This window comes from Copadichromis virginalis, linkage group LG20 (genome assembly GCF_057382275.1).
Source record: "Copadichromis virginalis isolate Kocher_CV1m ecotype Utaka linkage group LG20, C_Virginalis_male_GT1.1, whole genome shotgun sequence".
NCBI lineage: Eukaryota > Metazoa > Chordata > Actinopteri > Cichliformes > Cichlidae > Copadichromis > Copadichromis virginalis.
Window position 1 is genome coordinate 3,174,460 of NC_140637.1, and position 13,023 is coordinate 3,187,482.

The 13,023-nt window shown below is 41.5% G+C and overlaps 1 protein-coding gene across 4 annotated transcripts in view; it reads right to left on the bottom strand.

Moving 5' to 3' along the window:
- Positions 1–809: 809 nt before the first annotated feature.
- Positions 810–13,023, bottom strand: part of wnk3 (WNK lysine deficient protein kinase 3) — a 42,116-nt gene continuing 29,902 nt past the window's right edge. For 3 of the 4 annotated variants that reach the window (XM_085444525.1, XM_085444524.1, XM_085444522.1), the window contains 13 exons: positions 11,360–11,489; positions 11,123–11,239; positions 10,932–11,033; positions 10,779–10,824; positions 10,523–10,675; positions 8,404–10,421; positions 7,939–8,185; positions 6,209–6,294; positions 5,134–5,474; positions 4,765–5,000; positions 4,580–4,675; positions 4,325–4,488; positions 810–4,008 (listed from right to left, as the gene is read on the bottom strand). In XM_085444525.1, coding sequence (XP_085300651.1) covers positions 3,460–4,008; positions 4,325–4,488; positions 4,580–4,675; positions 4,765–5,000; positions 5,134–5,474; positions 6,209–6,294; positions 7,939–8,185; positions 8,404–10,421; positions 10,523–10,675; positions 10,779–10,824; positions 10,932–11,033; positions 11,123–11,239; positions 11,360–11,489 — 4,285 coding nt within the window. In that variant the 3' untranslated portion in view covers positions 810–3,459. The remainder of the gene's footprint in view (positions 4,009–4,324; positions 4,489–4,579; positions 4,676–4,764; positions 5,001–5,133; positions 5,475–6,208; positions 6,295–7,938; positions 8,186–8,403; positions 10,422–10,522; positions 10,676–10,778; positions 10,825–10,931; positions 11,034–11,122; positions 11,240–11,359; positions 11,490–13,023) is intronic. The other variant, XM_085444523.1, reaches the window with a different exon arrangement.

Here is a 13,023-nt window from a genome sequence, read left to right on the forward strand (position 1 = left end):
ACCGAAGGTCAAGTGGTGTTAGCTGCTGTGATCTGTGAGGCTCCTCTGGAGAATGGAGAAAAACGTCTGGCACTAACAGATATATATACACTGCCAGTCAGACTAGCAGTTTGGATACACCTTCTCATTTAATGTTTTTTCTAGATAAATAACGAAAACATCAAATACATGAAGCAAGACATATGGGAGATATGTAGCACAAAAAAATGATAAATAATTCTATTATGTTTTATATTTTAGATTCCTGAAATTAGCAAGTCTTTGCTTTGTTGACAGCCCTGCAAACCCTTGGCCTTCTCTGTCAGTGCGCCCCAGGGTGGCTGTGGCTACAATGTAGCTTGCCATCACCAGTGTGTGAATGGGTGTGTGGATGACTGGATATGTAAAGCGATTTGGGGTCCTTAGGGACTAGTAAAGCGCTATACAAATACAGGCCATTTACCATTTACCATTCTCTAAATGAGCTTCTCTAAGTGAGAGAATGTCAAGAGGGTGCAGTAATCAAAGGAAAGGGTGGCTATTTTGAAGAATCTAAAATATAAAACATGTTTTGACTTTTTACACTTTTTTGTTTACTAAATAATTCCATATCTGTTCATTCAGTTTTGAGGCCTTCAGTGGGAATCTACAATGTAAATAGTCATGAAATTAAAGAAAAAAACTTTTGATTGGCAATGTAGCCCAGGTTTTACTTGTTTTACAAATGATTATTGTGTTTTATCATCATAATAACACATATATATAGCATATATATGAACATCCCACGTGCCCAGTGAACTTACGGTACAAATAAACCTCCTATACACTGGTGTCATTTGATGTTTGACATCATTTATTTTGATTAGTTACAAAACATAAATAAAATCAACAGATGAATTAGTTAGAATTTACAGAGGCTAAATCACCCGCAACATACATTATTCCTTTAGTTTTCTTTTCTGCCCAAATGTACTTTTTAACCATGGTTCTCAATCGTGTCATTTTGGGAGCCCCCAGATTTTCTGTTTAATTTGTATTAATTTTATTTTAATTTCATTTAATGTGACCTAAAGCTCAGTGGGAAGGTGAGGTGTCATTACTTTATGTACCATCTGGGCTGCAGTGGTTCAAAACTAAAATATGATGGCAAAATAACCAAAAATGATCTGAATATGATCCGGAATGAGCTTCGCCTGTCAGAGTTAGAGCAAGACAGGGAGTCCCATGTAAACATGGATGAAAACCAGTTTTCTAGTTTCAAATAACCTCTGATTTGTAGCGGGGGGAACACAATTTTACAATTTGTACAACCTCATTCCAAAATACAAAAATAATCTTTGTCTTTTCGATAACATTTTGGTAACACTTCAAGGACAAAGTCAGCTTCTCTTCATGAGTCATAATCATTAAGCTGTAGCTTGTTAGATGCATGTTAGTATCAGACATGACAACACACACACCTTCACTAATAATGAACTACAGTACATCTCTGTGAAAATGTGGGTAGTCTTGAAAAGCAACACATACTGAGTACTGTAAATTTATATTCTAGATTATGCCGCTTCTGAACAACCATACCACTTGGCATGAACTATTCCTCTTAACCACTCGTGTTTCATGCCTTTGATTTACATTTAGCAGTCTTTGTCTGTTAAATCACATGTTTTCTGTGGCACACAATCTATTATTAATAAATCAGAAATACCGCTTTGACTACTGGCTATTTATTAGACCAAAAAAATGTATTAACACCTAACCATCGATGGTCTAATGTGTGTATGGCTGATAAGCTGTCAGAGTGTACAGTAATATATCTGCTGATGATATATTACTCTGAATGTCTTCAACTACAAAATGAGTTTAGAAATCAAGAAATGAAGGATGTTTGACTCGAGTAAACCTTTAGTTGTGTGCATAAAGCACAGTGGCCCACATTGCATCTTCTGATCGTTGAATTCAAACAGGCTATATTTAATAATTAAATTGCTCACAATTGAAACAAGGAATTTGTACAATGCCAAACAAAGCTGACACATGAGCATGTGAGGATCTCACATTGGTGTTGATCAAACTTAGAACTGGTGTATGACTGAAGCGCTCACTTGTTTTGTTTCTGTTGTTTTCCTTTTCTTCTTCTTCTTCTTCTTCTTTTTTTAGAAAGTAAGCCTAAAACATAGGCAGCGTAAACAATTCCACTTGACTACAGTGACATTTGAGAGGCTGCTTTGATGCATGAATTAATGCACTATACCAGGACTATTACAACACTTTGTCACACAGAAAAAAATAAACTCACACGCTCACAAAAATGCAGTATTTTTAGAAAAAGGCAATATGAGAATACCTTTATAATTTAGTTAATGATAACTTGGCAGTTTTTTCTTTTCCTTTTAAATCGTCCTCTTCAGCACTGGTATAGATGATATGCAGCAGAAATAAAGGAAAATGTCAAATGTGAAATCATATCATATTGAAAGCAAATGTATATGACTCGTTACCTCAGTGGGCTGCAAACAGTAACTGTGAGATTCATGAATATACAGCGAGTGCAAGCAGTTTGCACTAGGCAAGTCAAGCCAGCCATAAAATCATGCAGTCCTGGGTTGAATGCACCCAAATATTTACTGAACAGAGATGGCAGATTTGAATTTACCATCATATTATGGATTCATCTGGTCATATTAATTTTGTTACAAACATAAAACAATATAAAAATCAAGCACATGCTGTACAGGTACACGACACCTCGACAGTGTGTTTGTTTGCACTGCAGTTAAATGGATAGCCGGATAAGTGCTGACCTCTGAAACATGCTGCTGTCAGTTTGGGGTTTTTTTTCTGATTGCCTTTGAAACACTTGATCTGTAGGCTTACAGTTTTAAAATATGATGAACAAAATCCCCTATGCATCAGGTATTAATCATTGTGCTTCTACAAAAATATTTTATGCCTTAAAGACAAATGAAAACAATACGTGCTGATCAATTTAGATGATCATTACTAATTGCACTTTTAAAAATTGATAGTCCTTTCACTGTAAGCATTGACAAATCCAAAGAAAAATGTCAACACCGTCAAATATTTTGTCCTTCTCGTCTCTGCTTAGGGAGATTTCAGGTCCCGCTGAGTTGGTTTGCAAACAAAAACGTTAATGTTATTTTGTGTCCAAAGACAGAAGTGATATGTACTCAAATAATCCACCCACACTCATAAATGCACACACTCATACATCAAAGACTTTATACAGCTCAATACTGATTCAGAAACCCCAGCCATGCTTCACATTACCCTCTGCCTGTACATGCTACAACCTATCACCTTTCTTTCACATTCATTTCCCATCACATCCACAAGTACACTAGAACCCATATGTCATTGCAGTCACAACTCTCGCACACGTACACAGAATTAACACTCTAAATGGATCTGCTTTACGTCCATCTCTTGGACCTTCATATTGGCCTCACACTTCACCTGGTTTCATTTCTGTCCCAGAGGAAGAGTAGAGGTGGGGGGTGTTTGGTGAATTTTGGCACTGGTAGGTAGAGCAGCAGTAGAGCACGATGAGGAACAGGTGGAAGAGGGTGAGGAACAGGAGCAAAATGCCCCACCAGCAGCAGCAGCGCTATCTGTGGGTGCAGCGGTACCACTACCAGGCAGCAAAGATGTAGCGGTGGACACTGGTGATGTGGGCATTTGGGAAGGCAGCAGCGGTTGGCTTTGAGGCTGGGCGATGGGTGGTGTCTGTGATAAAGACTGAGACTGCATGGGAGTTTGCATCAGGGGCTGTGGTATCTGCTGGCAGAGTTGGGACTGTGGATAGCTAATCTGCTGGAGGGGGAGAGACTGATGAAGGTGTAAACTTTGCTGCATCTGCGGGACTTGAGCCAAGTGTGTTTGTGGTGGAGGTCCTGGAGAGTGCAGGGTGGACAGGCTTCCTCCACCCGTGTAATGGGAAGAGGGTGCCACAGTCAAACTGGCAGGGGTTGTGGGCGCCTGTGCCACTGGAAACCAACCTGGGGGAGCCACCTGCACAAATATAGCAGTAAATACTTAGAGACTATGACTACAATAACAAAACAAACCTTTTGGTACTTTTGGCTCAAGAACTGTCTAAAACTCTTAAAGCTTTCTGACTTAGTTGTATCATCATCACCAAAAACCATGAAGAATTGTTTGGTAATTCAAAATCACACTCAAAAAAGATTTTTTTCCTCTCATAAACAATAAGCCACAGTTTTCAGTAAAATGCATTTGAAATATATAAAGTTTATTTATCCAAATAATTAATTATTAAGAAAGACATGCCTGATATACCAACAACACTTTTCATGTGTAGTCCTACCTCAGTTCCCTGGCTCCAGCCTCCCAACTCCTGCACCTGCTGAATCTGCTTAATTTGATTCAGTGAAGGCTTAGGCGGGGTGGTGCTCACTGTCTCCTTTGTCCAATTATCAACAAGTTTGTGCAGCTCGTCTGTGAATGTACTTTTTCTTAGAGGACTGTGATCTGTGGAAAAACAAGGCGACTCGTCATGGCACCAACTGACATTAATTATGGTATGCTGACCCGATTTTAGCACTACGAGGATAAACCGTACCTCTTTTAGCAGGTAGCGTAGTAAGGTGCTCTGGCTTGCAGTACAGTGACAGCCTATTCTTTTCACTACCTGAAAAGCTGCTTGACTGCTGAATCCCTGGATGAGACATACAAGACACAGTTTCGCAGAGAGCAAATCTAAAAAAACAAAACAAGAAAGTGAGGAAGAAATAGTAAAAGCCTCACCAGCATGTGTAACTCCATTGTTGTCTATGTGAGAGTGAGGCCTGGCCCGAAACTTTGTTTTGGTTGGCCTGGGCCTGCGAGGTGAGAGGGCAGGGGGCGCTGCAGGAAGAGGAGGGGTACGAGATAGGGAGGCAGGCAGACTCTGTCTTTGGTCTTTGAGGGAACGAAGCTGTCTGTACAGCTCCTGGAGCTCTCTGTTCTGCTGAGCCTGAAGGGAAACCACCTCTTTGATGTGCCTACAGAGAAAGAGAACGGTTATGTACTGTGGGAAAGAAACAAAAATAAACGGAGACACAAAGAAGAAAATTCAATAAATGGAGAGGCAAAAGTCTTGTACAATAATAAAACTTCTTTCCCTTGTTGACTTACTTTTCTCTGAGCTTGTGTAATTCTCTTCGCAGGTCTTCATCCTCTAGCTCACTCTCATCATCATCATCACTGCTTCCAAGGGGTGAGTGGCTGTGGCCAGGACCTCGAGGAGCGTGGGCCATTGATGGCGTTCTCTTACTTTCTTCTTTATCTCCTTCCTTTACCCGAGATTTCCTCCTCTCCCTCACCAAATCAGGAGACACTGGCGAGCTGTCAGTCTGCCTGTCATCTTTCTTAGTCTCAGTCTGGGTCACAGAGAAACGGCCAACTTTTCTGTGAGTGCCACCACCATGGCCCGACGGGCGATCCTTTGGAGGAGAGGTCTGGGGCACTGGAGTCACCTGGTGATTAATAATGTGAGAAATCTTCATTGCTTGTTTAGACCAGGGCTGCAACATTTTGTCGGCATAATTCATGACTCAACTATAAAAATTAGTTGATGCAAAATTTTACTGTCAACGCTTCATATACTAATACCAAGTAAATGTGTTTTTGTAACTGCAATACACTACAGGAAGCTATGGGGGAAGTATCACCTATATCGTCTGCCAAGACTGCAGACAATACTAAGGAAAAAGAATGTAGTGCGAACTGCAAAACAGGAGGTCAGCAGAAAATGGAAACAGAGATTTTAAAAAATGTGAAAGCATTTCACAGAAAACAAGCAAAGTTAAATGCAGACTGTGCAAAGCAGCGCTTTCCTTTCACAACAGCAGTACTGCTGTGCACGAACATTTAAGGCCCGCCCCCTGGAGCTGTGACATCAACTCTGAATGGGTCAGTTTTAGAAAGTTAAGTTAGTTCGTCACACTGATACCTTGTTCATGTAAATGTTCGTACCGTCATGTTTATGTTAGCTTAACTGTCAGAAACTGCTCAGGATGATACTTGCTAAGCGCTTCCTGGGTCATTATTTTGACCCGGAAACATATGAATATGAAACATTAATCGATGACTAATCAACTAATCAAAGAAAAACTGGCAGATTAGTCGACTACCAAAATTTTTTGTTGCAGCCCTAGTTCAGACTGTGCCAAAGACTGAGACTAACAAGAATCAGCTAATGTGCTCCTACCTGAAAACGTCCTTTAGAAGGCTGCGGTGGATTAAGTGGTGCTCCTGCCTTCCCATCTTTAAACAGCTGACTGCTTGAATCTGCTTCTGATAATGAGAAAGGGATGAAAACAAAAGGGATAGACAAGGACAAAGATACAAAAACACAAACACACGTATAAAAAACACACAAATGATGATACAGACATACAAGAAAGGAAGAGAAACAGAAAAATGCACATGACAGTGAGACATACAAATGCAAAAGGACAGACACGGAGAACAAACACAAAGGCACAGTGTTAAGAATTGGCCATTCAAATCACAGAACATTGTGACTTCTTTAACATGCATGCAAATCTGTAAACTGTGTAAACATACTTTCTGTGGATGTCAATTTTAAAATGAGGTCTTTGTGAATTTAAAGTTGTTAAAAAAACTTCGTGAGGTGTGGGGAGTAGTGGTAAATGCATTCATTAAAAGCAAAAACATATTTTAAAATACCAGTTAAATACAGTATAGCCCACCCACACATCCACGCTCTCATTCTCACCAAGTCATCACTGCTCCACCCACTCATTAGACAATGTAGCCCAATATCACATTTAAGATCTTTGTCAGAGCAACAGTGATATTGGTCAGTGTGTTTGATATTTGGGATTGCGACATTAGAGTGTGTACATGGATCACCACAGCCATTTTTAAGGGAAAAATAAAACATAAAAATTAACATAAAATATATACAGCCTGGTATATGTGTTACTTACAGGTAATGGTCCATTATTAGTCACGCGTGTAGAACATAACATACATGCTCATGCATGTGCTCTTGTAACAGAAGATCTAAGCTACTGCTACACACTTTACACACATAAACACGATTACATGCAAGATGACTGGAATACTTGAAAAGCATGATAAAACGTAGCCATATGGAAAGCCTAAACGTGTGCAAAAGAGCCCGGCAGTAACTTACAATCCTTTGGTAATGCACACACTGTATTCTAACATATTATGACCTTCACTTACTTCACTACAGCTACATCATATGTTATTGTTTTGGAGCAGTGCTACTGTGTATGAGTTTACAGGATAAGCCTATATGTATTCTGAACTACAAACAATTACATAACATCAGCTTGGTAACTTAGCATCTATGCTATCTGTGTAATGATGTGAGTTGCATTACGCTGTCTACACTGAGTCAGCAGGTGCAGTTGAGATGATTGTTGCGGTTGAGGTGTGATGTGAAGGAATATTTCCTTGGCACAGGCACAGCTTGTCTTTACTCCATAGTTCATCAGCACTGGGAGGACATCAGATTTGTGATGCCAAACTCTTCCTACACTGTGCCAATCTCCCACCCTCCTCTACGCTCCACTGTTCTCGCCCCTGAGTGAGCAAGTCATGCAAAAAGAAAGACTGCCAAGAAAATGAAATTTAGTAAAAAGGAATTTAGAAAAAAAAAATCAATAAATAAAAACAAACAGTAATGTATGCAGTGATGTCAACACTAGGGACTTACAGGGGGGACTATAACCAAATAAAAAAACATACATAAAACAGTATTATTTAGCTGGAAACATTAATGTCCATTAACATTAACTTTAAAGCCTTAAAGGTTAAAAAAGTTATTTTGCTATGTTAAAATTAGTACTAGATATTAGATTTAGGTCCATGCCCCAACATCCCATTCTCTCTCTCTCGCTCTCGCTCTCTCTCGCGCGCGCTTACTCCCTAAAAGGACGCTACCTTGCTGGACTCTGGGCTTCTTGAACAAGCTGGCGGAGTGACGCAGTTTGCATGCCCAGTTTTTGAATTTTCGAGTCCAGGATTTCTTGCTAACAGGATTTCTGATACTAGGACATGTCAGGTTTAGGCCAAAATATCCACCTCCTGCATTGTGGTGCTGCTGTCCGTGCCGGAGGGGGATCGGTTGCTGATTGGGGGGCCATGATGCATCTCCAATGGCACTGGTGTCAGAATGTGAGGGTACAGCCTAGAACAGTTAAGACAATTAAGAGTGGCTGCATGGAGTTGAGATATAAAAAAACGCAGAGATACTCAAACATTTATATAATACAAATAATCGCGGACAGCTGAAACATAGTGGAGTCACATTTACACACTGAAACAGAACAATAATTATAATTCACTACAGTGAAAGACAAACTGAAGGAGAATTTACTTGAAATCTAATCTGTGGTATTCACTCACAAGAATGGTTGGTTCTCCTGGTACAGGTGGGCGTTGGGGCCCAGCAGAGTCATCCTGATTGGGAGGCAGAAGAGGGGTGGGTGGGCTGGATGAGACAGAGGTGGTGAGGAGTGATGGGCCAAGCTGCTGCTCCACTGGGTCCAACTCCATAGAGTTGGGCACCTCTTTGGAAGCTTTCTCTCCACCTCCTTCTCTCTCTGGGTCAGGAGAAGTGGAAGATGAACGGGAGGTGGTGGAGGAAGTAGTGGAGGATGAGGACTGTGGAGAAGTATCTGAGATGGAGGCAGGTGGGGGGAAAGATGAGTGGTGGATTGACTGTGGCTCTGATGACTCATCACCACCTGCTGATGTGGAGGCAGCTGATGTTGGGCCAGAGGTAGCCCCCCCAGCCAGTGCTGTCCCACTGCTGTACTCCTGATACAACAAATTCCTTAGCTTTTCATCCAAGGTTTTTATGCGGTTGTCTACAAATTCAATTTTGGGGGGGCCTTCGCTGTCTGACTCGGCTACGGAGGAAGGTTGAACAGGGGATGGCGTCATTGCGTGGGAGAATGTGGGTAAGGGGGTTTCAGCAGTTCCCAGATGCAGAGGTGGCAGAGAGGAGTCAGAGGAGGGATGAAAGGGGGCAGAATAACTCCCTGTGTCCTCTGTAACACTTGTCTCTCCCGTGGACACCTCTGACTCTGACATCTGTAAGGAGGACTGCTTCTGTAGTGGAAACTGCAGCTGTTTGAGGGGCGTGTCCACAGCTTTAACCATCTCCTGTTGCTGCTCAGTATATTGTGATTGTTTCTGTGCCTGTATGTGTTGTGATAACAGCTCAACAGGCACTTGGGTTTGTTGTGGGACCTGCTGTTGTGGTACTGGGCAAACATTTAGCTGTGTCTGCTGTTGAAGAAACTGCTGACTAACTGATAGGGGCAGCATTTGGTTTTGATCTGGTTTCAAAATTGCAGCACCCATAAACATCTGATGCTGTTGCTGCTGTAGCTGCTGCTGCTGTAAGTGTAATGTCTGTTGTAGGTTTAACTGTTGCTGCTGCTGCTGTTGATCAATGTGGGCTTGTTTGGGGGGCAATGGACCAGCAGGACTCATAATCTGCTGTTGTAACTGCTGTAACTGAGGCTGCTGCAGCAACTGTGGGGAAAACTTTGATGTCTGCTGTTGAACAAGGGGTTGTTCGGTTGGCTGCTGAGGAAAAGGTGGCAGAGGCAGAGACTGCTGTAACACCTCTGAATGACAATGCTGAGACATTCCCTGCACCTCAGTCAGCTGTTGTTGAAGTGGTATTTGTGTTTGAATTAGCTGCTGCTGATGCAACTGCTGGAGAGACTGCTGAAGTGCTCGTTCCTGCTGTAGTGGTACTTGTTCGTGGTACACCTGATGTTGGGACTGCAGTTTCTGTTGTGGTGATGGTACTTGCTGCTGTGATGCAGACTGTAGCTGTTGGTGTGGCTGTTGTGGGGCTGGTTGGGCTACTTGGGTGTATGTCTGCTGCTGCTCTATGCCAAGTTGGCTTACAGTAGAAGGGATGACTACAGCAGGAGAAGGGGAATGAAAAGAGGCTGAAGATTGGTCCACGGCAGACATACGGGGCCTTGAAGCAGAGATCAGAGTATCATCTACACTTTGACTCGCAGTGGAACAAACACTGGTTCCAGGAGAAATCAGGTTATCAGGATGAATAGTGATGGGTGAGGGAGACACAACAGCAGGAGCAGTGGACAAGCTGGTGAGGTTAGCATCAGGAGCAGCAGCAGATGTTGCTATAGTTAAAGGAGCAATAGAAATTTGGTCAGCAGAAGCTGAGATAAGGCCAGTTGAGGTGGTGACAGGGACAGAGGCTGGTCCAGGCCTGGTTTCAGGTGCTGTGTGATGAACAGGGGCTGCGGTAGCAGAGGGGCTCATGGAAGTAGGTACTGAAACAGTGGAGTCTGGGGGGGAGGTGGCAGAAAGGGTGGGGTAGGAAGGAGAGCCCATTCCACTCAAGGACTCCAGACTTTGGGATCCTTCACTTTCTACAGCCGCAGAAATGAACACGGAGTTAAGTTTTTGTTATGTGGCCAAATGGGCCATGTTAATAAGCCAAAGTAATAAAACCGACTCCAGGAGTGCTCACCTTTCTCTCTTTTAGGAGACTGGGGAATCCTTGTCTCTGCAGTGGGTGATGGTGTGGTTGTTCCCTGACTGGAAAGAGAGTCTCTGTGGCGGATAGTCTGGTTGATAAAGAACCGCCAACGTCCCACTGGGGAGGAATGGGGCACTGGGTCCACTGAGAAACCGTAAAGATTGATTACTGTTTTCTACTAAGTTGAGAAGCATCACATAGAACATATTCCCATTCTACCAGAACATTTGTATATGCCTAAACTTACTGGAGTAAGTGGGAGTGCTGACTTGTAACTGGTCAGTCGATCCAGTCTAGTACGAAAATAAGGATTTATCATTTTGTATATATATTCACGTTTTCTCAGATTCAGCATTATTCAAACAAAACAGAAAGACTAAAGAGGCTAGACTGATAGTACCTCTGAATGTGTCTGAAGCATTTCATGGGCTTTCTTAACTATCGCTCTGAGCTCCTCAACAAATGTTTCTTTCTCCACATCAAGGACAAAGTCCTCCTCCACCTGCAAAGTTTTATCAAATGGCAGTCATCAAAAATTAAAACAATACTTTTCAAAATAAGTGCAAACTACAGGATCATACAGTAATGTACCATGTAATCTGCTATGTCCTCGGGTGCATCCCCTTCAATGTCAAACTTAAATGTCACCATCTTGTTGCTGTGAGTCTCCAACTGACAGTCCACCATATTGTCCCCACTGCCGGACACCTATTAAGTACAAGACAAATAATCACATTTATTCTTTGCTATTAATCTTTTAATATCCATAAATATACTTTAACAAATATAGTAATAAAGTCAGTGTTGGTGTTTCCTATATTTTTTCACCTGAATAATGCTCAGTTGAAAATGGTGTTTCTCAGACTTCTGGCTGGAAGCTCGTCTCTGAGACTTAAGTTTCTCTAATTTTCCATTCGCCAAGAGCTGCAAGGGGTCTTCACCACTGGCTGGTATACACCTAAAGGTGTCATGGAGATTAGAAATTGTATTGTAAATCTTAAGTGTGTATAAATGTATAAACTCAATTATGAAAAAGTAGGGATACTGTATAAAATAGAAAAAAAACCAGAATGCAATGATTTCCAAATCTCAAAAATCAGGTCATTTTGAATTTCATTGGAGCAACATGTCTCAAAAAAGTTGGGACAGGGCCCTGTTTACCATTTGGTAGCGTCCCCTCTTCTTTTAACAATAGTCTGTAAACATCTGTGAACTGAGGAGACCAGCTGCTGAACTTTTGGGAGAGGCATATTGTCCTATTCTTGTCTCATGTAGGATTCTAGTTGCTCAAACATCCTGTGTCTTCTTTGTGGTATTTTTAATTTCATGATGCATTAAATGTTTTAACCCTTGTATGGTGTTCGGGTCTGTGAGACCCGTGTTCAGTTTTTTTCAAAAGAAAAATTAAACAATTAATTATTTTTTCACGTGTAAATGTGTTGTGTCTTTCCACTCACTCCACTTGATTATAACTGATTTATTTATAACATTTTATATAAAAGAAAAACGAGAAGCACATTAATTCATAAATGTGATCTAACAAAGGTAAAGGGAAAAAATTAACCATGTTTGCTGTTCATATGTCTTGTAATTGGGATGAAGTAAACATCTGTTGAGTAATTTAACATAAAATTGTTTGATAGTGTTAATTTGGAAAGCCAAAACTCTAGCGGGTCCACCAGACCCATGAACACTGGCTGAGTAACAAAAATACGAACACCACACAAGGGTTAAATGGGTGACAGATCTGGACTGCAGGCAGGCCTCTTCAGCACCTGGAGTCTTCTACCAAAAAGCCAGCGCTGTTGTAAAAGATGCAGTATGTGGTTTAGCGCCGTCTTGCTAAAGTATGCAAGACCTTCCCTAAGAAAGATGTCATCTGAATGGGAGCATGTGTTGCTCTAAACCTGTATACATGTTTCAGCACTGATGGTGCCTTTCCAGATGTTCAGGGTTATTATTACATAGGCACTAATGTAACCACATACTGTCAGAGATGCAGGTTATTGAACTGAGTGCTGATAACAAACTGGATGGTCCCTTCCCTGTTTAGTGTGGTGCCTCAGCATTCATGTTTTCCAATTAGAATTTCAAACTTTGTTTGTCACAGACCATATTTACACTTTGCCTCAGTCCATTTTAAATGAACTTTAGCCCAGAGAAGATGTCTGTGTTCCTGATGTTTACATATGGATTATCCTTTGCATAATAAAGCTTTAACCTGCATTTGTGAATGGCTGTCCAGAATCATCACTGCTAATAAGAGCAAAGTTCCTGTCTATGAAGCAGAGATCAAACACCAGTGTGTCCGATTCCAAATGTGGCACGTCAGTCAGAGGCCCAAACAGAAGCAAACTTCTCATCGTTTTCAATACCGGCAGTTCTATGCGCGAGGAATCTGACCCTGAGGGTCAGACTGTCAATGAGAAGAACATCCAACAAAAACCACCTGAACTATGGTTTCTGTCATAGTGTTATTGCAGGTCAGCACA